At 42.1% G+C, this 26,597-nt stretch overlaps 1 protein-coding gene across 1 annotated transcript in view; it reads right to left on the minus strand.

The window, feature by feature from the left end:
- Nucleotides 1-26,597, minus strand: part of SLC5A5 (solute carrier family 5 member 5) — a 111,321-nt gene that overhangs the window by 34,455 nt on the left and 50,269 nt on the right. The window contains exons 10-12 of the mRNA XM_073593246.1: nt 12,870-12,982; nt 4,334-4,404; nt 4,159-4,245 (exon numbers count right to left, since the gene is read on the minus strand). Of these exons, the coding sequence (XP_073449347.1) occupies nt 4,159-4,245; nt 4,334-4,404; nt 12,870-12,982 (271 nt within the window). The remainder of the gene's footprint in view (nt 1-4,158; nt 4,246-4,333; nt 4,405-12,869; nt 12,983-26,597) is intronic.

Here is a 26,597-nt window from a genome sequence, read left to right on the forward strand (position 1 = left end):
CATAAGCTTAATAGCATGCAATGAGGAACGATTACCTGAACTGAATTTATTCGCTCTTGAGAAGAGGAGATTAAGGGGAGATATGATCAACATGTATAAATACATAAGTGGTCCAAATTAGTGAACTTGGTGAGTTTTTCACCTTGTGTTATCACAAAGGACAAGGGGGCATGCTTTACTTCTGGAGGAAAAGAGATTTAATTTCCAAATACAGAAAGGTTTCTTCACAGTAAGAGCTGTGAAAATGTGGAATAGACTCCCTCAAGAGCTGGTCCTGTCCATCTCAGTAGATTGTTTTAAAAAAGGCCTGGATTTTTTCCTAATTACACATAATATAACAGGATACTAATATTTATAGGTAAAGTTGATCCAGGGAATATCATTATCAGGGAAATGGCCACAGTAGAACTGGCAATAGTGCCAGTACTGGTAATGGTCGCCTCTGGCACGTTGCCGTGCTCGTTAACACAAAAGGTGCGAACGGGTGCACGCAGATTCGTGTGACAGATGCGGCCACTTGCTGGCCTATATAAGACGGCTGCTAAACCCATCTCATTGCTGGATTGTCGTCAGCCTTCCTGTATTCCTGAGCCTCTGTGCAATTACTGTTTTGGATTTCCTGTTGTGACCCGGCTTGTTCCTGACCTGTCTGATCTGCTTTCCTGGTTTGACACCCTGGCTTGCTGTACCGACTTGTTGCCTTCTCCAGCACCTGATCCCGGCTTGTATCACGGACTTTGTTACAGTTATCTGTTCCTGCCTGCCTTCCTGTACCAGACTTTTGGCTTGTCTCCTTCCTGCAAACTGCCTCTTCCTCTTACCAGATCTAATGTGTTTGACCCCTGGCCTGGCTTCCACTACTGTCCTTGCACACACCTTGCCAAGCATCACTGAGGATTCTTAGAGACTTGAGCCCAGCTGTGTTTCCTGCATGCCCAGTATTCTTCAAGTAGTCACCAGCTCTTCCCTCCTGAATCCATCTGGCAACCTGTGCTTCTCTGGGCACTACACCCTCTGTACCCAACCTCAGGGGTGTACTGCACTCAGCCGCAAGGAGAGCCCTCTCAGAATTTTGGCCTCCAACCAGGTACGTGACAATCATATTGCCTCTCGGTGGATCAGGAAGGAGTTTTTTACTCCGCTGGAGCAAATTGGATCATACTTTGTTGGGGTTTTCTCTTGCCTTCCTCTGGATCAACTGTGGGTATAGGATTGTATATATGGGGGTTTTTGTGTGTGTGTGTATGTTTTTCTTTTCTATGTTGGTTGAACTGGATGGACTTTTTTCAACCAGATTAACTGTAACTATGTGAGTACAGATACGGATGGGAGCAATCTCCTGGACAGGAAGAGTAGGTTCAGTGTGTGTACTAATGAGGTCAACTGCTGAAGTACTTCCTTAGTTTACTAAGGTTGCTTTCACACTGATCAGTTTTTTTTTTCCGTTTTTGTATTAAAAAAAATGGAAGAAAAATGCATTACTATTAAATACTATGAAGCTCTTAACACTGATCCATTGCGTTTTTAAAAATCCTGCATGCTGCATTTTTGGTGCATCTTTGGTGCAAAAAAAAACGCACCAACAATGCAACTCCCCTTTGAAATGAATGAAAAGCACATCAAAAACACACCCAGGGTGTGTTTTTAGATGTGGTTTTGAAGTCACGTATCCTTTTATTACAGGTGCAAAAAGCACCGGAAATGCAGCACTAACTCACTGTGGAGCTGCTGGTTTAAATGGGTCAGTTACCTTCACTTTGCTTCCCTCTGTTTCACCGGCACCGGATCTAGGGGTTCCATTGAGTTTACTGCTGGACGACACACGCACCAACACTGGAGTACGTTTTCAATGCTTTATTAAACAGTCAAACTTTAGGAAGTGGCAGGAAAGAGACGGAAAAGGAAGCGCTCAGGAGAAACTCAAATATCTTATTGCAAAATCTTAGCGACAAATGTCCCGATAGAATTCAGATAATCATGTGGAATGCGTTCCCCTCATGGGACGCACTCTTTGCTCGTCTGGATAGGCCTCTCTCACCGGTCTAGCAGCCAGTACGCAGCACGAATCGAAAGTCTCTGCCACAGACTTATTTGGGGGGGGGGTAAATCTGCATGATCCTCTGCCACAGGATGTATCAGATCTTCTGCAGTGAACAGTCAGTCACAGTGCCTGAACCTTTAAGCCGAACCGGCGACACTATGCTGTATGGTTACTTCTTTTGGATACATCCTCCAGCCGAGTCACCAGGCCCCTCTATAGACCAGCACGCTGCGTGATCTCTCCAAGATGGGTCCTCCCCTGGGATCTCCTCGCCTGTTCGGCTTCATCACACAGGACCGACAGCTCAGGACCATTCCTCGGCCGCGGTGGTAGGCCCCAGACAAGCCTCTGGACCCACCCCTGCTCCCGATCGGAGGACCACGAGGTAGCTCCTTAACGCATACCTGTCGGCCAGGAGGGCCAGCAGGTGGCTGCAAAACGAACCCTAGAACATGGCATCTGTCCCATAAATACCCTCTCCCAGAATGCAACGCGGAGGACCACCTCCACCGAGCTTGCCTCCGAGACAGAGGAGCATCTATACACTTTGACACGTTGCCCTTCCAACACTGACTAATGGTAACAGCGACACCCACCGGTCAGCACAGAAGCACACACAACATCAGTCAAGCTGGAACAGTGGCAAACTTTTAACCTTCCTAACACACAATTTACTAAATTTACCTAATCTGCGGTACATTGCAAATCTACCAGCGCTACACACATATGCATTTTAACCACGCTTTTGAAACGAGCAGTGTAAAAGTTTTCAAATCCCAAATACCGGGACCAATACCAGGGAGTAATGGAGGAGTTTTCTATAGAGTAACCTGGAGGTAAAGTCTGTCCTAGAATATAGAGAAAGATTTTTCTTTTATGCAACAGGGGGTATATTGATGGTATATTGGTATATAGGGAAGCTGTAATTTAGAGAAAAAAAGGTAAACTTTAAGGTAGATGTAAAACTTAATTAGAGGACATTTATTGCATATCATAAAAAAATGCTATGTTTGTTCTTGAGGTGTTTTTTTTTTTTTTTAACAGTGTTACATAGTAGGTGAGGTTGAAAAAAGACACAAGTTCGTCAAGTCCAACCTATGTGTGTGTGATTATGTGTCAGTATTACATTGTTACAATCATTAATTTTTGCTCTTCAGTGTGCTCTCTTTTGCAGTCTCTTTTACAACCAATTCCTGTTTGCATGCACTCCAACAAAAGTTGCAGGTTATTACTGATCTCAGGTTTCCCGATAGTGACAACAGCTAAACATGCCTGTGCAGCCTACTATAAGTGCACGAGACAGGTTCACAGTAGAGTAGAACAATTGGCAGACAAAGACAGTTTTTTGTCATCCTATAAAAGGTAATAAGTGCCTGAACAAGCATCTTCATGCCAGGATCATCAGGCATTATTTTATTAAATGCTAACGCTTTAAAGAGACTGAAAATATCTTTTGAAATTGCATTAATGTCTTACAGCTTAAATCAGATTTTAGCAATTGAGTTTACATTTACTTGAAATTGTATCTTTAGTCAAAATGGGTTAGAATACCTGTCAGGTTTTTATTGTTGTCTGAGGAGTTAATTGCTGGGATAATTTTGTCATATTTGTCCTGGTAACCACTGTCTCTGTTTTAGAGGGGATTTCCTTTTTTTTTTTTGGAGGTATTTCCTTAGCATGTTGTTTATACAAACACAGGCTCAACAACCATTTTCGTATATATTTTACTGTGATTAGTAGTAGTTCTGCCACTTGGTGGTAATATTATGTTTAATGGTTCTATCATTTATTGTTCTCTCCAGTGAAACCACAGTGTTATGATGTAACTTCCTATTTATGTGTTTCTGTTGTTTTCCAGTAAAACAAGAAGGGCTCAGCCATGTGTCCAGCACTTTCTTGACTGATAACAGTCCTATCTGCCGAAAATTTGCATCACTCTCACCTCCCATTGTGTCTCTGTAACAGTGAAATCAAGGTAAATCTCTCTACAGTGGGACACAGGCAGCAAATAAGAAAACAGACAGGGATTCTCACAATTTCATTGGCAGTAAATAAAAAAAGGCTTTGGATACAACCTAAAGGCAAAATATTGTTGATGCTGCTAAGGACATACATACCACAGTGTTACATGAACTGGTAAATATTCCTAAGATAAAAACGCCAAGGAGTGGGCCATTGATTACTCCCATTATTGTAAAGGAGCCCTGTGCAAGAGAACAGAGAGATGATAGTTAGAGAATACATAGTTAGAGAAACATTATATTTCTTATTGACTGGTCACTAGCCTAGTACCTGTAAAACGCCACCACTAAGCAGTGATGACAAGGCTGCTACTGTAATGCATGCACATCCATAAATGAGAGCTGAAAAAAAAGAGAACGGGTATGGAACACATACTTTTCTGTCATACTCCTTAGGTCACAATCAACACATTATTCATAACCAACACATTCATTAACTTATGTATTATATTTATGCATTGCTAATACAATACAGTATAATGGATTGTATACGTACACCTCTGCCCATAAATGCCACACCTACAAACAGTGAACTGTGATAGTGTCAGCAATAGTAGGTGTGGGCACCTATGGTGTGGAATTGAAAAAGTACCCAGCATTTACTCAGGAACTCCACGAGAAGGTTTTGATTTTGCTATGTAACAATGCTATTAGGTGGTTTGCCGCTCTGGCAATGGCATAAGATTTAACGGACAACTAACCTAAAGTACCAGTTCAATAGACAAGTGCAACAGAACAGCAGGAGTCAAAGGATAAGCTAGGGGTATGAACCAGCAGCCAAGACTCACAGAACATCAAACAGTACAGTCATATACTATATCAACCAACAAATGGTATTTGTAAGTGCTTATAGTGGGGGCAATCTGTATTTGACCACATTGGAGAAATAACACCAATCTAAGAGTCTGCTGACAGGAATGAAGGCTGGCAGTCCACAGGGAATAAATGGCAATTTCTAATTCTATCTTGTCTGCAGCTGATTCTCCCCAGGGCTTCTGCTCCTTCTATGTCACTATCTTGGACTTGGTTGCCAACTGTGACTTACTGATACTTCACAGCTGGCACAGACGCAGCCTACAGTAAGATTGGTCCTGGATGTATAACCTGATCCCAGCAGGCTGTGAGCAGAGGGGATTGGTAGGCAGAGATGGCAATGAATTCGCTTAGGCGAGGAAGTGAGCAAGTGGTAGCAGGTACTACAAAAAGGGTACCTGCTCCCAAAAAAAAAAAAAAATCTGCCATTTCTGATGGGCCTGGGGCAGGAGGAAATTAAAGCAGGTAATGCCGTGTACACACGGGTGGACTTTTCGGCATCAAAGGTCCGACGGTCTTTCCGACGGACTTTCGAACGAACGGACTTGCCTACACACGATCACACCAAAGTCCGACAGATTCGTACGTGATGACGTTTGACCAGAATAAAATAAGGAAGTTGATAGCTAGTAGCCAATAGCTGCCCTAGCGTCGGTTTTTCGTCCGTCGGACTAGCATACAGAGGAGCGGATTTTTCAACCGGACTCGAGTCCGTCGGAAAGATTTGAAACATGTTTCAAATCTAAAGTCCGTCTGATTTTCGCCCGAAAAAGTCCACTGCAGGTCCGATAAGGCCCACACACGGTCGGATTGTCTGACGGATTCGTCCCGTTGGACCAGTCCGGTCAAAAAGTCTGCCCGTGTGTACACGGCATGAGAGTAATTTTCACAGGTCTGCTTTGAGCAACTTAATCTTTTTTTTATAAAAATAATACATATTACTTTAAAAAAAATACTTTATACAGTATGGTGAACTATAGCAATTACTACAAGCCCTCAATGACAGTGCAAACATTGCTTCTATCTGTGCAGTACTACAACATAGATATGCTCTACAGCTTGTTCTCACAGCGAAAGCCTATTGTTGTGGTTAATTTTTTTTGTAATATGTTTAATCTGATCCTCCTGCATGTGGCAGATTCTACATAACGGAGTCACAGAACCAGTAAATTAATTATTGTGCACACAAGACAAGTAAGTTAGTTATACTTGTTCCTATAAATACTAATTTCATTTGGAATGCAGATCTGAAAGACACATGAAGATAATTAATTTAAGAGTTAGTTTGGTCCAGTATTCTATTTCTGTTTATTACCATGCTCATATAAACTCAGTATATAACCTAGTCCCGCAGAGATAAGTACAATGATTTTTAAGGGTACAATGTCATCTATTAAACAGTTTAATGCTCCCAGAGCACATCTTACTTATTCTTTAACAACAGAAAATGCTTATTCTAAAATGGCCCAGTCCAAACCTCAACTCAGTTGAGATGCTGCTTCATGATGGAAAAAGATCTTAATGCAATTGCCAATGACGTCTTAAGCATTCCTACATGCAGTCCTCCAAAAAGGATCTTGTGTCCTAATGCATTGTAAGTTTTTACAAACTGCCCTATATTTTGATTTTTTTTTGAGAGTTCACATGTTGCATTTAATCCACCAGTTTACATTATTTCACACAGGCAGGCTGTGTGTTCATCATCGATTCATGCACACATGGGGTAGTTCAAATTGAGTTGAATCTTTGAGCCCAGAGGCTTCCCAGAAAGCTTCTGAAAATATGTAGTTGGAATATGATGCTGATACTTATAGTGAACCATGCCCAGTCTGTGGACTATTAAATCTTTACATATTTTAAACTAGCAATAAATGAGCTTTAATACAAGCCAACTTTGACTTTTGTAGCTGAAGCCACTATTGAGCAATAATTCCCAAAGCCTATGGCAGAAGCTCAAAAGTCACTTGTTTTCTCTTAGCAGCTTAGCTCCCCGTTTCCCCATCCCAGAGCTCCTGCTTAGTTTTTATAATAGAGATGAAAAGGCTACAAGGCTACTGTTGCCACTCCTGGGAGGGGGCAGCAGGCTGAGCTGAACTACTGAGAGAATGTACTTGAGTACTTCTGCTTGAACTGTAAATTGCTCCACAATGCCTGCAGATGTCATTAAAGTTTTTTTTTTTTTTTATACAGTTTGTTTTCCTGTTTGTTTGTGAGGAATATGTTAATACTTGAATTCCAACATTTGGTCACAGATTCACTGTTTAAGGAAAATTATGATGGTGATTTAAAATGTGACAAAAAATAACTTAGGGAGTTCTTTAAGGAATTAAAACAAGCAATGTAGGGTTTTGAATCAGGGTGTTTTGCCCAAGTCAACTGAAAGGACAACCAGAAAGAACAGAGTAGTATGACAGCACATTCCATATACGATTGAACACACAAGCACAGCACAAGTGAGACCATTTAGGAATTTAAAATACAAATTAATGTAAAAAAATGTAAAGAATTTATCTCAGACATACATACAGAAGAAACAGCATTGCAGTAGAATGAGTATATGTCTTTCCAGCAATATAACCTTTCTAACCCAATCTTTTTATGGACAAAGGAATGAGGAGGCCAAAAAATCAGAGCGCTTATTATCATTGCACAGTAAACAAAAAAGGACAATCTTGGCACGAGTTACAAGAAAACAACAATGGACCGATATCTGTGATTGAGGAATTCAAATATGATAAAGGTACGCCTAAGCACAGTGCAGTTAAATTCACCACTTGAGAATTAACTTTGTAAAGGTGTTAATTTCTGCCAAGAGAGTTATGTAAATACATCTAAATCTGTTAAAGTAGCCCTGCCAGTATGGGGGGGGGGATTCTGTAAAAGAAGACGGTAAATACTTACCTTCCTGGTGTCCTGTGTCTTAAAACTCCATGTAGCTGATACCATCAGACACTTCTGAGTGTATTGAATATCTGCTCACTCATTGCACACTGTGGTTTCTCCCAACGGCTAGTATTCCTGTAGGGAACTTTGTTCCAGAGAGAGAAACCGCGGCATGTGGAAGGGGATTAAGTATAATGCCCCGTACACATGGTCAGATTTTCCGATGGAAAATGTCCGATCGGAGCGTGTTGTCGGAAATTCCGACCGTGTGTGGGCTCCATCACACATTTTCCATCGGATTTTCCGACACACAAAGTTGGAGAGCAGGAGATAAAATTTTCCGACAACAAAATCCGTTGTCGGAAATTCCGATCGTGTGTACACAAATCCGACGGACAAAGTGCCACGCATGCTCAGAATAAATAAAGAGATGAAAGCTATTGGCCACTGCCCCGTTTATAGTCCCGACGTACGTGTTTTACGTCACCGCATTTAGAACGATCGGATTTTCCGACAACTTTGTGTGACCGTGTGTATGCAAGACAAGTTTGAGCCAACATCCGTCGGAAAAAATCCTAGGATTTTGTTGTCGGAATGTCCGAACAAAGTCCGACCGTGTGTACGGGGCATTATGCTGCATACACACGAGCGGACTTTCCGGCAGACTTGGTCCGGCGGACCGGACTCCGTCAGACAATTCGATCGTGTGTGGGCTCCAGCAGACTTTTTTTTCCCAAAAGTCCGACGGACCTAGAAATAAAACATGTTTCAAATCTTTCCAACGGACTTGAGTCCGGTCGAAAAATCCGCTTGTCTGTATGCTAGTCCGACGGACTAAAACTGACGCTAGGGCAGCTATTGGCTACTGGCTATCAACTTCCCTATTTCAGTCCGGTCGTACGTCATCACGTATGAATCCGTCGGACTTTGGTGTGATCGTGTGTGTCCAAGTCCGTTCGTTTTAAAGTCCGGTGGACCTACGCTGCAAAGTCCGTCGGAAAGACTGTCGGACCTAGTCCATCGAAAAGTCCGCTTGTGTGTACGCAGCAATAGACACACTTTGAAGTGTTAGATACCTGTACTAGCCGTAGATTAGCTACAGTGTCTTGCAAAAGTATTCGCCCCCCTTGGCATTTTTCTTTTTTTGTTGGCTCACAACCTGGAATTAACATGGATTGTTTGAAGATTTGCATCATTTAATTTACAGAACATGCTCACAACTTTGAAGATGTTTTTTTTTTATTGTGAAGCAAACAACAAATAGGACAAAATAACAGAAAAAGTCAATGTGCATAACTATTCACCCCCCTAAAGTCAATGATTTGTAGAGCCATCTTTTGCGGGTATCACAGCTCCATGTCCTTTGGATAAGTATCTATGAGCTTGCCACAGCTTACCACTGGGATTTTTGCCAATTCCTCCTTGCAAAACTGCTCCAGCTCCTTCAAGTTGGATGGTTTGTGCTTGTGAACAGCAATCTTTAAGTCTGACCACAGATTTTCTATTGTATTGAGGTCTGGGCTTTGACTAGGCCATTCCAACAAATTTACATGTCTCCCCTTAAACCACTCAAGTGTTGCTTTAGCAGTGTGTTTGGGGTCATTGTCCTGCTGTAAGGTGAACCTCCATCCTAGCCTCAAATCACACACAGAGTTGTACAGGTTTTGTTTAAGAATATTTTGCAGCGACTTGCTTCAAGTCGCCGCAAAATCGGGGCAAAAAATTTGCTGCAGAATCGTGCGACTTTCAGGCTAATGCAGCCTGAAAGTTGCACGATTCTGCCGCAATTTTGATGCGACTTAAAGCAATGCCTGTGTATTCTGGAGGTCTATGGACCTCAAGTTGCATCAAAGTGGGACCAAAGTAGTGCAGGGACTAGTTTGAAGTCGATGTGACTTGAAGTCGCACAGATATGAACGGTACTCATTGGAAATCATCGGGTATGACTTGTCATGCAACTTTGAAGTCACAAGTCACAGGACAAGTTGCACAAGTGGAAACGGAGCCTAAATGATAATGGGGTTTTTGTGCATGTGAACTGCATTCTGATGGGCCAACTTCACAGTTAACATTGCTAGCCATCAGATTTGTCCGTAGTCTTTACAGCACATGCGCAGGAATAATGATCAGATTTTACTACCATGGGCGAAGTACTCATGGTAGTAAAATCCAATCGTTAAGGCTCCTTTCACACTTGTGTGACTTGAAAGTCACGTGATTTTGCCATGATTTTTGCCGCGACTTGAAGCAATGTCTGTGTAATCTTGAGGTCTCTGCCTCAAGTCGCATCAAAGTCAGACAAAAGTAGTACAGGGACTACTTTGAAGTCGCACAGATATGAATTGAACTCGTTGGAAATCATGAGGTTGATTGTCCTGCGACTTTGCAGTCCCAAGTCGCAGGACAAGTCGCACGAGTGTGAAAGGGCCTCAGGCTGTCTGTACCACCTTATCACTGCTGCTACCTGATCATTGATTTAGTGTATTGTTCTACTGGTGGGGACTCACGATTCTTTCAGTGTACTGTCTTCTAACAACTCATATGATTCTTTGACTCAGTAACTCGTATGATTCTTTAACTCGGTGTACTGGGTACTCCTGACTCAAGAACTGGATACAAACTTAAAACAGTTCTGAGTGTCAGTGTGCTGTGAGCCAGCTGATTGGTTGCACTTGCAGGTAGGGGCTGAGCTCTCACTCTAGGAACATATTACCAAGCCTGCTCTGGTATGTTAGTATTGCGTGCATAGTGAACTGTATCAAACGGATCCATTCAGTCAGATGAATCGATTCATCCAGTTCACTGAAAAGAATCGATTCAAAAGAACGATTCGTTCATGAACTGGACATCACTTTCCCTGGGCTTTCCCTGGCTTCTGGCTCGAGACTGCAGTGGCTTTCCTGCCTCACCTCACATCCCTGTTACATCGATCTGCTTGCTGTGAATCCATGTAGGGAGAGTGGCTCACCAGTAAGGATGAGCTCCGGCGTGTTCGCACACTCCACGTGCAGAGCCCGCCAGGAAGTCGGCACTGCGCTAATCACAGGCAGTGAGATATTTTCCTGATGTGCGGCTGCAGAGATTGGGAAATGTCTCACTGCCTGTGATTAGCGCAGCGCCGTGCCGACTTCCTGGTGGGTTTGGCACGTTGAGTGTGCGAACACGCCAGAGCTCATCCTTACTCACCAGTGCTGGCAGACCACGGCTTTCCCCTCCACATCCATCTGCATGCCAGTCTGCATAGCGAGCTGCCTTGTGGAGAGCGGTTCGGTTGCCTGACCACTGCGGCCGCCACCGTATTCTTCCCACAGCACACCAGCCAGACCATGCTGGCAAATGGGTCCACCGTTCGGGTGAGGACTCACCAGTGCAGAGGGATTATTGGCGCCCCCCAAGCTGCACTTTTCCACCATTGCACACCGTTGGCTCCTCATTGCTCCAGTGACATCGTAGACTCATTTAATCTTATCCATGTCTTTTTTCATACATTACATGTATGAGGATTATTGGTTTTAATGTTATGATGAATATTAATATTAATAATATTAATTAAACTTGCCTTGGTTCATCAATACCACCAAAAAGGAATATCTTTATTAACCCATTGCTTGCTATTTATGTTTTCTGCCAGTGGTATGTCCACCTAATGTTACCCATTGAGCGCTGACATTGTTTGTTTTGTTTCACCAGGACAAATAGAGGGGTAAACCTCCCCCAGTGGGGCACAGACCACAATTGGCAGACTGTCTAACCTTCCCCCACTCTATCTGTAACTAAAAAAATCTTTTGCATTTTCTTAAAGTTTAATGGATAACAGTGAACAGTTAATATGGACCTTTCAATAATTATACTCTTATTCGTCCATATTAATACATTCCTGATGTGACAAAATCCTCTCATTTTTCAAAAAATGCTACACATTTTATCATTAAAGGCTGAGTTCACATCTAAAAAAGAATAAATGCACATTTTTTGCAGGTAAAAATAATGTGCATTTATTATTTCTTTTCTTGGGAACCTGTAAAGCAGGGATATGCAATTAGCGGACCTCCAGCTGTTGCAAAACTACAAGTCCCATCATTGCTTCTGCCTCTGGGTGTCATGCTTGTGGCTGTCACAGTCTTGCTATGGCTCATGGGACTGTAGTTCTGCAACTGCTGGAGGTCCGCTAATTGCATATCCCTGCTGTAAAGAATTTAACCAAGGATCAGCAGATCACGGGTGCAATATCAGGCACTTGCAGTTTGTCAGTTACACTGTCTGCCCATACCTCCGATACGGACAGGCAGTTACTGATGTCCAGGAAGTTCAATAAACTAAGAGAGCGGTCACCAGCACCCTACAAGTCATCAGTCAAAATGGCTGATGGTAGTTGTAGCTCATTCATTCACAGAACTCTGTGAATGAATGACACGGCCGTGTGAGTGAAGCCCCGCATGGCCACATTGTTTTCAAATTGTGACAGCCGAAAGCAGGGAGACGGTCCCCTGTCTACTGTCACAGGGAGGGGGAGAATCGGGTGGTGACATGGTGCATGCGAAAGGGTAAGTTCACCTTTACAGAAAAACCTGTATGGTGAACTTGAACAGGACTGCCTCCTCACCCCCCCAGTCCCGCTGACCTGGAGCGCGGAGCTAGGAGACATCAGGTCGCCACCTCACCGGTCCGGGGCTTAGAAATCCCCCGCAGCTTAATCTTCAAATTGTACCTCATCAGGACGTACATTTAGGAGCATTATAATTGGTCAGGATGACGTAAATCCTGCGCAGGAATGCAGTCATCCCAGCACACAGCACTGTGCCAGAATTTAAACTGAGCTACACCTGAGCAACTGGATGTACATTCCCGAAGAAGACTGGGAGCAGGCAGGCAGGTAGGTCTTTTTCTTTTATTTCAGAAAAGACATATTTCTTCTGCAATAAAGAGACTGCCTGCTGGACTTTAGTTCCGCTTTAAAGAAAGGTATTTATTAATTTAGTTCCCCAGTTTTTCTCTGAAATTTAATTGCAGGGGGCATGCCTTATCCTTTGGATGGAGAAAAACTGTAGGTTTACAACCACTTTAATAATATAAATAAATAGGAGCAGAGTAGGAAAAGAAATGATACTTACAAAGTCCCTTTGAAATGTATATTAGTTTTTTCATTGAAATGTCTGCATTATATGGCTTAATGAGATCCTCAACTGTTACTGCAGCCATGGCGTTAATGCTTGTAGATGCTGTGCTGAAGAGAAAATATTTTAAAAAAGTTAAAACATGTAACATCATATTTTATGACTATGATTATTATTATAATAGTTTATTACACCATTATATTCCATAATGTTTACTGTACAGTCTTGAGACTATTCACAAACCCAACATAAAAGAAATCTAATAGTATAAGGGAACTCTTTTTTCAAGCTTATAGTCTAATAGGCAAGGAATAATAAAAATGTCATATGTAATTGAGAGGGAGCAGCCGGAAAAAAAATCAGCATTTATGAAAATACAGTGTATCAAAACTTTCCATGCACTCTTTTTCTGAGAGCAGAGATATCATGTAGAGCAGTAAAAGTAAACGTGTATTAGAATACAAAGGGACCGCTTATTCCCTTGAGAACGTACATGCACATGAAACATGTTGGGAGGGCCCTATGCACTGACGTCATCCCCACCGCATCTTTGTGATTGGAACGGCGGACATCTTTGTACTTTTTTTTGGCTAATATTGTTTTTTTTTTGTTTGTTTTTTTTTTGCAAATATCTTTTTATTGGTTTTTAGGAACAAAAACAAAACAAACACAAAACAAAATAGGTCCATATACAAGAAGACAGAGAAAATGGTAACAATATCTTATTCGTATAAGAAAGACGCAGCCTTCTAATTATGGGAAAACAGTAAACAGGTATGCATATTATCTTACACTTCTACAGTCTGGGGTGTTTGTTATCGATATTTCTCCCTGTCTTAATGTAGTAAAATTACAGTGGTATGGGGACAGCGCTCCGTCTCCCTTCATGTATCAGGGAAACCATTTCTTTTTTTCTCCCGTAACTCATACTAGATAGTTGGGATGTGGGCCCAACAAGGAAGAAAAGAAAAGTTTAGGCAGGTAGAGCTAGTAAAGAAAGAAAACCAGGAGGGGGGTTGAGGGGTGGTAATCTGTGTGGGATGTGACCGCATCTCAAGTTATACGTGTAAGGTAGCGTTACTTCTTATTACCCTTCAGTGATCATGTTCTAAAGAGAGATTTACCTTCTTCTGAGTATTTGAATAAATTCCAAAGGGTCCAGGTTCTCTGATATGTCTCATGTCTGTCTGATGCAGTCATTATCAAATCCTCCATCTTGTTTATGTCCTCTACTTTTTTTAGCCATAAAGCTGTGGTTGGTGGATTTTGCTGTTTCCAGAGTAAGGGAATGCAAGACTCGGCTGCATTTACTAAATGTCGCAGTATGGATTTTTTGTAAGTCTTAACTAACATGGTAGAGACATGTAGTAGAAAAAATGCTGGGTCGTCTGGAATCACAAAGTCAGTGAATTTTTGGGATATGGTGTGGACTGTTGTCCAAAGGGATGTCAGTTTAGGACACGTGCAAAATATATGTAGAATCGTTCCTCTGTCGGTACCACACTTCCAGCACTGCTCCGGTATGTCGGGGAAAATAGTGTGAAGTCTGCTGGGTGTCATGTACCATCTCGTTAAAACCTTATAGTTGGTTTCCTGTATCTTGGTGCATAGTGAGGATTTGAGGGATAAGTTTATCATGTTTTGTATTTGTGGTGCAGTAAAAGTGCGGTGTAGATCTGTTTCCCATTTCAGTACACTAGATAACGCTGGTTGCTCAGGGGGGGTATTGAGTAGCGTGTACGTTTTGGAGAGGACTTGAGATAGCGGTTCTAGTCCTAAGCAGTAGTCCTCAAATGTGGTGAGATGTCTTGCATATGCCTGCGGGTCTTTCAAAGTTTGTAGAAAGTGATGTATCTGTGCTGCAGTCCAGAATGTGAGCTGGTAGGGGTCCGTGCGATCTGTTAATTCCTCAATGGTAGGCCGTCTATCGCCTGTCACAAACTTGGATGCAGTGATGTTCCTGGATTCACGTAAAGTATGAAAATGTGTGGATGACATGTCTGGCGGAAACTTGGGGTTCCCTAAAATTGGGGTCAAGGGTGATGTCTTGGTCATTTGCTGTGTTTGTATGGTGGCTTGTGAGCATTGTGTCAGGTTGTTCCCTATTATAGGGTGTGTTTTTAGGTCAGGTGGTATAGAGTCCCAGCACCAAAGTGCGTTCTTCAATGGGATGGTAGATTGTTCTTGTTCTATTTGCGCCCATAATTTCAGTTCACTATGACGATGTCAGTCAATGACTCTGCCTAAATGCTAAGTAATATCTCCTGATGTCTGGCAGTGCTAGGCCTCCATAATGTTTTGGCAGTGTCAAATGTGTGCATGGGATGCGTGTTTTTTTGTGGGCCCAGACAAAGCATGTAAACAATGACTATACTTGTCTGAAGTATTTTAACTGGTAGGGCCTGGAATAAGTAGAAATATTTTGGTAGTATGCACATTTTTAGTAAGTTACACCTACCAAAACAAGAATGGAGGTTTGTATGCCACTTGTCTAGTAGCACCTTGGTTTTTTTAGGGATGGGCAGTTTAGGTCGTACACTCAGGAGAGGTCGGCCGGAATGTTCATGCCTAGGTAATTTTAGTGCGGTTAATGTCCACTTAAACCAAAAATTTAAGTACATCGATGGGAGGGTTTGTGGTGACATAGCTATACCCATCGATTCCGATTTTGTAAACTTTATCTTCAGGTTAGATAAAGTGCCATAAATATCGAATTGTTTGAGTAGGTTTGGCAGTGATATTGCGGGATTTGTAAGTGAGTAAAAGTAGGTCCTTGGCATAAGCCGAGACCTTGTGTTGTGTTTTACCTACTTTTAACCCCTGTATGTCGGGGTTCAATCTGATTGTGGAGAGAAAAGGTTCTAGGAATAGGGCGAGCAGCAGGGGAGATAATGGGCAACCTTGTCTCGTTCCGTTTCTAATTGGGAAGGGTTCTGACAGTACACCATTTGCTTTAACCTGTGTGGTCGGGTTAGAGTATATTCCAGCTATGCTACTCAGCATCACCTCTCCCAGTCCAATATGTCTGAGGACGAAAAACATAAATGACCAGTTCACCCAGTCAAATGCCTTTTCCGCGTCAGTGTTCAGGAAGACACATGGGGTCTGAGGACGAAAAACATAAATGACCAGTTCACCCAGTCAAATGCCTTTTCCGCGTCAGTGTTCAGGAAGACACACGGGGTATCTGTTGACTGGGCTATGAGTCAGCAATTTAGAAATACTGTGTCTTGCTTCCCGCGTGGGAATAAATCCCACCTGGTCTAGATGGATGAGTTTTTGCAGCTGCTGAGCCAGCCGGGTAGCTAGAATCTTTGTGTATAGCTGGGTCTGTAACTACCGCATGCAGTAGGGTCCTTCCTTTCTTTATTTATTACAGAGATGTGGGCTCTCAGAGTGTCTCTGGCGAAAATGGAGCCAGAATTGATTGCATTGAATAGTTGAATCATCTGTGGGCCTACGATTGGAAGTAGTGTTTTGTAGTATTGTACCGTATACCCATCAGGGCCCGGTGCTTTCCCTGGCTTCATGGACCCTAGTGCTTTTTGTAATTCCAGAAGGGAGCTAGGGGAGTCAAGTTCCTCACTAATTTCCGGGGGTAGAGATGGTAATTGAGATGTCTTAATGTATTCCTCCATGGCCGGCAGAGGCGACGTTGGCAATGGTAAATTGTACATGTAAAGAGTAAAAGTTTAGAGTAAAATGTTTAGAGTAAAATTCTCTAAAATCCTGTGTTATCTGTGCTGGGAGGACTATTTTTTGTCCGTCGCCCCTGACAACCTGGGGGATATATGAGGAAAGTTTGTGTTTACCTAACCTGTTTCGCTAAGAGTTTCCCACATTTTTCTCCCGACTCATAGTTTGCTTTTCGACAAAACTGTAATGCTGCTTTAGCCTTATATAGTAACAGATCAGTGATCTGCTTTCTGATTATCGTAAGATCCAACTCTGAGGCCGGGGAGGGAGCATGTTTGTGTTTGGATTCCATGGTTTCTAGCTTTTGTAGCAGTTGTGAAAGCTGTTTCGTTCGTTTTCTTTTAATACGGGCCCCGTGCTTGATAAGGATCCCCCTAATGACTGGTTTATGTGCTTCCCATATGTATGTAGGTTACATTCAGGTCTGTCGTTCGTTTGAAAGTACAACCTTAGTTCTTTAGTCACTTCCTATAGTACTTCCGGAGTCTGTAAGAGGCTTTCGTTTAGGCACCAGAAGCAATGTCTGTACGATGTGGTGACAGTCAGGGTGTATGTCAGAAATATGGGTGCATGGTCTGACCATGTGATGTTACCTATTGACGTGTCTCGTACGGCATGCAATTAAGTATGGGGGATCAGAAAACAATCTATTCACAGGCAGCGATGCTGGTGTCCGGAGGGTGAATGATCTTTGATCCTTACGGAAGGTTACACAGAGTGGGTATCCCCATCGGTATGAGGCAACCTGGCGTCTGGCGAGGTCTAGCAGCGGTTTCAGTAATGCCGGTGTAGTGTGGCCCGTGAGAGGTCCAGGAGTATCTTGATGGTGACTCCATCGAACTCCGTTTCTCCCGCTTCCCAGGCCTTCTGAATGACCTGCTCTTTGTGCGTGTAATGATGGAGCCTGCAAATTACATCACGGGGCCTCGCAGGGTCCGATGGCTTGGGGCCCAGCGCCCTGTGTATGCAGTCTATTATTACTCCTTCGGGTAGTTCCACCCCGTTGATGATGCGGAAGATGGCGAGTGCCGTGTCTGTCAAAACCTCGGCTCCTGTGGCCTCCGGCAGGCCCCGGAGCTGAAGATTATTCCTTAGGCTCCGGTCCTCCATGTCCTCTTGGTGCAGTTGTTGATCTATCAAGGCTGCCATTTGTGTCTCCTGCAATTCCTCCAATGCTGACACTCGGTGGTCTAGGGTAGCCAAAGAGGTTTCACCTTTCGTTAGCCTAGTAGCGAAGCCCTTCAGCTCCGTCTTCACCTCCGTGATCTCTTTCCTGTTGGGCTGCTTCGACTGTGCTAATCAGGGCTACAATGTTGGCTCTCGTGGGGAGTCCCTGGAGCAGGGAGCTGAGTTCAGGGTCCGCACGGTATAGGAAGGAGGAGGAGGATTGTAACGAGCCTCCAGGTTCAGGGTGTAAGTCTGGTGATGTGTCCTTGAATGAATCTGGAATTGCAGGCTCTGTAAATGGGTATGGCGTGCTGTTGGTCACTCGAGTCTCCTCTGTATCTGTACATGCAGCCGCCATATTGGATCCCAGGGATTGCTGTTGTGTGAGCAGGAATAATCACCTGATTTCGCTCGATGGGGGGACTGCAGGCGAAGATTTCATGGGTTTATGGTTCCTCTTCGTTGTCCTCTTTCTTGAGGAGTGCATAGTGTGCTGGATCTAGCTGAGGTGGCCGGGGTAGTCAGGAGATGGCCTGGAGCTCAAGTAAAGCACATCTCTATCTAGCCATGTCTAAGCTACGCCCCCTAATTCCTAATATTGTTTTTGGGCTGCAACACATGTATTTTCTTTTAATTCTTATTAAATACTACACTCTGGGGGTCATTTACTTTAGCGCTAATTACCGCTAATTACCGCTAATTCACACTAATTAGCGCTCAAATTACTGCAAAAAAATGAATTTACTACAGCTCCCAGACAATAGATAGTGCCCAAACCCTTACTCTTGCTAGGACCTGGAGTATTGCACATGGAAATAATGTTTAGAGCATGATATATTCACCTAAATGGTACTGAAATATGTGGTATATTGTTTAAAGATAATCTGCTTTTAAACGGTGTTAAAAAGTGTTATATACACTGAAATATCTTTAAAAGTCTGAGAAGAGATAAAGAGTAAATACCAAAATGAACACTGGGTTAAAAAGCATTTTTTGAGAGTGAAAATTAGAATTATGTAGCCCAATGCAAGTTTCAGCCATGGATTCTAATGGTACAATTGTAACTTCCCCAAATAAATACTTTTCATGTTGAGATGAAATGTATCTTTCTCTCAAAGAAATGGTCCTTGCAACAATGTTGCTTCTTCTTCATCTTCATCTATTTTGTTTTAAAGAATGCTAGAATGTGGAATGTTTTGATGTTTTGGTAAAACATATTTTTCTCTGTATCTCTCATAAAAATCTTTACCCAAACTCACACAGGTGTCTTTACAAACCACAAACAATACCATTGCTGATGCAAATTTAAAAAATGAGTCACAATTTTGTGTGTTTTGTATTATTTCCAAATGATCCTAATTTGAGCCCAGAAAATGTGATAAGTGTACCAACATCAGAAATCAATATGTCATTCTCAAAAATCAGAGGGTAACATCACTTCTTGGCTGCGGATCGTCCCTCTCCTCCCCCTCCTCGCTCTTGGCTTTTGCGGTGGAGGCTTTGGGAGGTTTCAGTCCCCGGAGATAGCCGAGCCCTTCGTGACCTGCGGGAGTGGGTGGTGCTCGTGAGCATCTTCACTCTGGGAGCCCCCGGACTGACACGGACTGTCTGGACTGACACGAGGAGAGGGATCGGAGCCTATGCAGGCACCTTGCCTCCTGCTCAGGGATTGAGCGGAGGATCGGCAATCGGCGGCAATCATCGGTAAAAACCGGAAACAATCATTAGGACTTGGCAGAAATTGGAAGATTTTGACTGCAGGAGCAGGTAAACTCAAAAATATCTAGAAACTGCAATTTAAAACTGCAATTACATTAAAAATAAATAATAAAAAAAAACTTGGGGAAAAAAAAAAGGTGATACAGGAATAAGAAAGGAGCAAACAAAGAAGCAGAAAAAGGGGGAAAGAAAAGGAGAAGGAAAGGAAAAGGAGAAGGAAGGGAAAAATAAATAAAAAGGGAAAAACATGTATAAAAATGTAAACAAAAACAAAATAAAACAAAGTAAAAAAAATTAATCAAGAGTGGGATATCAAGAAGAAAGAGGAGGAATGGAGAGAAGGGGTGGTAATAGGGCAGCCAAAATATGGAAAGAGGGGCAGGGGACTTTTAATACTGATGCCTCAATGCAAGATGAGGGTGGAATTCCCCAACAAACACAAAGTGGTAAATTCACAAAAGAAAAGGTTAAAGAAGCTGCAGCGGCAGCCACAAAACTCACAAAATATACATTGCCGTTAAAAGATGGGGAAAATAAAGCATCACAATATATGGCTGATGAAGAAACGGAAGCTTCTTGCACTGATTTAGTTAATAAGCATGAACATTCAGAATATTTAGATCAAAAGACAAGTGAAGTGGAAGAGATGGATAAAATGTTTAATAAACAGTCAAATGACATACAAATAACAACATCAATAATACCAATAGAGCCTACATTACTAGATGTGTTAAAGGCAATACAACAATGCCAGAGCTCCAATAGGTAATCTGACTGGTCAAGTACAGGAGCTCAAGACGTACAGAAAATAAGGGAGAGAACGTCTGTATTGGAAAGCCGGATCAAAGAACTAGAGGATTCAACGCAGTCTTTGGGCAAAGAAGTTAAATAACCAATGAAAAAATCTGATGCTAATGCTTATAAGTTAGAAGATCTCGAAAATCTTTGTCAACGTAACAACATAAGGCTGGTGGGCCTCCCAGAGAAATCAACAAGCCCAACAGAATTTGAAAGAGGTGAAGAAAATTTTTATGTCCTCTTCCCTCTCCCCTCCAACCCCCCCAGCCCCCTTGCCTTACCTTTTTTCTCCAATTTTTGGGAGTCGGCTTTTTTTTTTTTTTTTTTTTTTTTTGTGGGTTGGAGGAGTCCAGTGTCAATCACTGAATGGATTCTCTATACATTTTTCCTGAGGGAAAAGTTTGGTTGTTGTTTTTTTAATTCCCCTATTTATGGCCATGTGTTATTTTGTTTTTTGTTTTTTTTCTTCTTTTTCTTGTTTTTTTTTTTTTAGATGATGGTAAAAATTTATCAGGTGTGTACTATGAGGTTTTTCATGCAGAGCCATCTGGAGGAGGGCTAGGGAGGGGGAAGGTAGTTCACCAGGGGAAAATATATGATTTGCACAAGTTTGAGGGATTTTTTGCCTTTTCTGTCTTTTATTTTATATTTTTTATGAACATGGATCTTTCTTTATTTTTACATAGACAACTTATATGCGCTCGTCGGCTAGATAAAACAAATATTGAAATTTGCTCCTCACAAAGTACTTTAAATGATCTCCCTTGTATTACTTATAAGAATTATCTCCCCCCCCCCCCAGGGATATGTCCCAACAAAGAATTAATATACTGTACAGTGGGGCAAGAAAGTATTTAGTCAGCCACCAATTGTGTAAGTTCTCCCACTTAAAAAGATGAGAGAGGCCTGTAATTGTCATCATAGGTATACCTCAACTATGAGAGACAAAATGTGGAAACGAATCCAGACAATCACATTTTCTGATTTTTGAAAGAATTTATTTGCAAATTATGGTGGAAAATAAGTATTTTGTCAATATCAAAAGTTCATCTCAATACTTTGTTATATATCCTTTGTTGGCAATGACAGAGGTCAAACGTTTTCTGTAAGTCTTCACAAGGTTGTCACACACTGTTGCTGGTATGTTGGCCCATTCCTCCATGCAGATCTCCTCTAGAGCAGTGATGGTTTGGGGCTGTCGCTGGGCAACATGGACTTTCAACTCCCTCCAAAGGTTTTCTATGGGGTTGAGATCTGGAGACTGGCTAGGCCTCTCCAGGACCTTGAAATGCTTCTTACGAAACCATTCCTTCGTTGCCTGGGCGGTGTGTTTGGGATCATTGTCATGCTGAAAGACCCAGCCACGTTTCATCTTCAATGCCCTTGCTGATGGGAGAAGGTTTGCAGTAAAAACATCACAATGCATGGCCCCATTCATTCTTTCATGTACACGGATCAGTCGTCCTGTTCCCTTTGCAGAGAAACAGCCCCAAAGCATGATGTTGCCATCCCCTTCACAGTAGGTATGGTGTTCTTTGGTTGCAACTCAGCATTTTCTCTCCTCCAAACACGATGAGTTGTGTTTCTACCAAACAGTTCTACTTTGGTTTCATCTGACCATATGACATTCTCCCAATCCTCTTCTGGATCACCCAAATGCTCTCTAGCAAACCTCAGACAGGCCCGGACATGTACTGGCTTAAATGTACTATGCAAATTTTTTTTACCTCCCATTCTAGCGGTTACATTTTGAGACATCCTTGTTATCATTATGGTCATTGCTACTATTGTGTCATTTTGTACCTGATATTAACAATTTATGTATGTTTACATTATTATATCAATAAAATTCCTTTTGTTCAACTAACTATCATTTGGCTACCAGGTAATTCAATTTCTTCAATTAAAGTACTTCAATTAAAGTCCCACTTCCTGTGTTCTCTTCCTTTTGACTTAATAGGGATGGAAATACATGACCCTACCGGGTCATGTGTTTCATTTAAAGTCCCATAGGGATGGAAATACATACTTTACCAAGTTTTGGCTTCCTAAAATTGGCAGAGAAATATAATTTGTCCAACAATGTAATAAATTGCGCTAACTTCTCTAAATTATATTACCTCTCCTAAAATTGAAACAAAATATGCAAATAAAAAAACATATATAAATAGTCCTAATAGCGTGTTTTTCTGTGCCAACTATTTATGTGTCCAATTTTTTTTTACACCACATCGTAATTCTGGTGAAAGTAAAAACACTGATGAAAATACCTTACCATACTTCCAACAGCTATTTAAAGTGCAAGTGCTAAAAGATAATAATAATATAGTATATACATTATGATGGTTATCCATATGTCTTATGAGAATTAAACAGAGCAAGAGGCACTAGTATACTGCTTGGAAAGGCTGCTACTGGATCCATCACAAACGGAGTGGTTATCCTAAATAAATGAACCAAAGGCGCATATTCTAATATATCTGGTGAGTGGCCATGGCACTCGGTGGTGGTGAAGTCACGTTAAGCGGTGGAAGTAGAAGCACTAAATATTGAGAAGGAACGTCACTATTGCACAGAAGTGATCACTCACTGAGGATATTCAGTGTACTGCGGTGTACACACATATGTTGAGGACATTTATTGCACTGCGTTGTACACATATATGTTGATATTTGAGACCTAATGGTTAGAGTGTAATATTGGCACTTATCTATTTTAATTTTATTTTTACTATATTATTATTATTATCTTTCAGCACTTGCACTTTAAATAGCTGTTGGCAGTATGGTAAGGTATTTTCATCAGTGTTATTACTTTCACCAGAATTATGATGTGGTGTAGAAAAAATTTGGACACATAAATAGTTGGCACAGAAAAGCACGCTATTAAGGATATTTACATGTTTTTTATTTGCATATTTTGTTTCAATTTTAATAGAGGTAATATAATTTAGAGAAGTTAGCGCAATCCATTTATTACATTATTCTTTAATATTCTAACCTTAGGGTGGCATGCATATGATTGCAGCAGACTAGGTTGTTGAATTATATTTTTAGTTTTTTTGCGTCGGTAGCATACTTTTTTGGATACCAATTTGTACAATAAATTATTTTTTCAATACCTTCAGTTACGGCATGCCTTACAGTCCCAAGCAAAGACATTTATATTAAAATATAATCCTTCATTAACCTTAACTATGGCAGTTACTACTAGAAGTGCTAAACAGGGACTAATGGGAAAGATATACTCCTCTTTTAAAACAATAACTAGAGTTAACTCATAAGAAGGTAGCCTTGAACGGTGGCAAAAAGACCTAGAGACACTTAGTGATGAGGAAGGGGACAAACCTTGAAAAACGTATTTAACCACTTCAATACAGGGCACTTATACACCTTCCTGCCCAGACCAATTTTCAGCTTTCAGCGCTGTCGCAGTTTGAATGACAATTGCGCGGTCATCCAACACTGTACCCAAACTAAATTTTTATCATTTTGTTCCCACAAATAGAGCTTTCTTTTGGTGGTATTTGATCACCTCTGTGATTTTTATTTTTTGCTAAACGAATAAAAAAATACCGAAAATTTTGAAAAAAATAAAAGTTTTGCTTTTGTTTCTGTTAAAAAATTTTGGAAATAAGTACGTTTTCTCTTTCACTGATGGGCACTGATAAGGTGACACTGACAGGCACTGATAAGGCGGCACCGATGAGGTGGCACCAATGAGCGGGCACTGACGGGCACTGTCGATGGACACTGATATGCGGCACTGATGGGCACTGGAAGGCGGCACTGATGGGCACTCATGGGTGGCACTGGTGGGCACTGATGGGCACTGATAGGCGACACTGATGCACACTGAAAGGCTGCAAAGATGGGTTCTTATGGGTGGTACTGATGGGCGCTGATAGGCGGCACTGATGGGCACTGATAGGCGGCACTGCTGGGCACTGATATGTGGCACTGATGGGCACTGATACACAGCACTGATAGGCATCCCTGGTGGCACTAGCAGTGGTAGGCATTGTGAGTGTACACTGATTGGCAGCTGCCTGGGCATTGATTGGCAGCTGCCTGGGCACAGATTAGTATTTCCCTGGGGGTCTAAGGGGCATACCTGGTGGTCCAGTGTGAATGGCTACCCTGGTAGTCCTGGGCGGCTTCCCTGGTGGTCCTTGGTGGGATCCGAGGGGGGCTGTGCTGATAAACAATCAGCACAGAGCCACCCTGTCAGGAGAGCAGCCGAATGGCTCTCCTCTACTCGCGTCTGTCAGACGCGAGTGAGGAAAAGCCAATCACCGGCTCTTCCTATTTACATCGTGATCAGCCATGATTGGACACGGCTGATCACGTGGTAAAGAGTCTCCGTCAGAGACTCTTTACGTAGATCGGTGTTGCGGGATGTCAGACTGACACCCCGCAACAATGATCGCCGCGATGCACGCCCCCGGGGGCGCGCAGCGGCTCAATATCTTGCGGATGTCATATGACTCCCAGTCAGGATATTGAAACCACTTTGCTGCTGTCATTCTGCTATATGGCGGGTGGCAAGTAGTTAAGGTATCCTTATCCTCCGCACAATGCATGATCCGTCATCATCCGATCCCCCCATAGGGGAGAGCGGCGCTCTGACAGGTCCGTCGCTGCACAGTGTGCAGCGATGCACCTGTCATCTTCCTGCTCAGCGGGGATCGGCGGAGTGATCCCCGCTGAGCAAGCGGATATTCACGGGGCGGATCATCACTGATCCGCCCCGTGAGAAAGAGCCCTAAGACAAAAGGAATTGACTTTCAAACATAGGAGATGTACTAAGAAATTTGGAAAGATCTGGCATTGGTGGTTATTATCTGATCTGGCTGAGAAATCTGATGAGTATAGTAATATAGGACATTAGATAATAAAGTTAACATTGGAGGAAAATTAATACATATATAACAGCTAGCATATAGGAATAATGTGAAGGAGGGAACTGTAAAAAAAGGGACTGACAAACGCAAATATGGAGGGGGGGGAGAAGGGAAAGGAATGAAAGAGAAAGGAGAAATTTTTTGATTTTTTTTTTTCCTCTTCTGGGTTTGTTTATTTGGTAATATAGTATGTCTGATTGCTTGTTCTGTTTTTTGTTATTACACATTGTTGGGTGGGTTAATAATGATACCAATGTTCACTTTTTGTTGTAGCATGTGAAAAATCTAATAAAAAATTATTTGATTGAAAAAAGTGTAATTCCTACACCTATATGTCCAAAGAAATGCAGTATTTATGGGTAGGTGGGTTTCACGCATGGCAGCACAGTGCTTAACAGGTTAGTTCTGCTTAGCAGCGCTGCAAGTTGCTGGTTCAAATCCCAAACATTCCACTTCATGTAGAAAAGTTGTCGGTTCTACCTATGTTACATAACTCCTGACTCACAAAATGACAGCTGTTTATCTCTCAGTAATCAGCCATAACCAGCTTTCAAAACTGATGACCTATATGCCAGAAACAGGTTGTTCAATGGCTCTCTGGCCTTCCACAGTACATCTGCATTGATTAACTTCTTGCACCCCTGGGACTTAGGACAGTTTGACACCACAGAGATTCAGCCTACAAACAACTAGCAGCAAGTGGCTAACAGGTTAGCACTTCTGCCTACCAACACTGAGGTTCTTGGTTTGAATCCCAATCCTGCTACCTGGCTAGAGGATTCCCTGTTGTGCTGTAAAAATTTCCTTAATGGAATGGAACCCCAAGAAATCACATTATAATTCAAGCAAGTGTGGGTTTGCACCAAATCTAGAACTGGGGTGTTTTGGCCCAGATATGGATGTATAAGTCTGCTTATGATGAATGACAAATGCGCTTTATCACCAATTGGTGTGAAGCAGCCCTCACAAAGTTGCAATTTCCTGTTTTGGACCCTCCACATGCCCAACAATGTACAAGTTTGATTTGGAGATTTTTGGGATCACTGATCATGGCCAGAGCCTTGAACATTTGTTATTTTGACGTTTACCCTGCACATAGATTGGATCTATGCTGATGCATTTTTCATTTGTAAAGAGTATTTATTCCCAATGAACAGGTGTTAGCACTTGAGCCCTCTATGAAGAGACAGAATCAATTACACTGGTGGGTGTGTCCTTTACTGGGTGGGTGATCAATCCTAGCTAGGTTATATTAAGTCCTGCATTTGTGGCAGATGTTTGGCCTAAGAACAGGCCTGAATCTTTCTTTGCAGTATTGGGTTACAAATAGATATATTTTTGGTTTTTTTTGTGCATAATTCCCGACCAACACCCCACTAAGGCTGTTTGGTGATTGCTTCTAAATCTCACATGTTAGACTTACAACTGCTATGTAATGGTTT

The sequence above is a fragment of the Aquarana catesbeiana genome, linkage group LG01 (genome assembly GCF_042186555.1).
Source record: "Aquarana catesbeiana isolate 2022-GZ linkage group LG01, ASM4218655v1, whole genome shotgun sequence".
Taxonomy (NCBI): domain Eukaryota; kingdom Metazoa; phylum Chordata; class Amphibia; order Anura; family Ranidae; genus Aquarana; species Aquarana catesbeiana.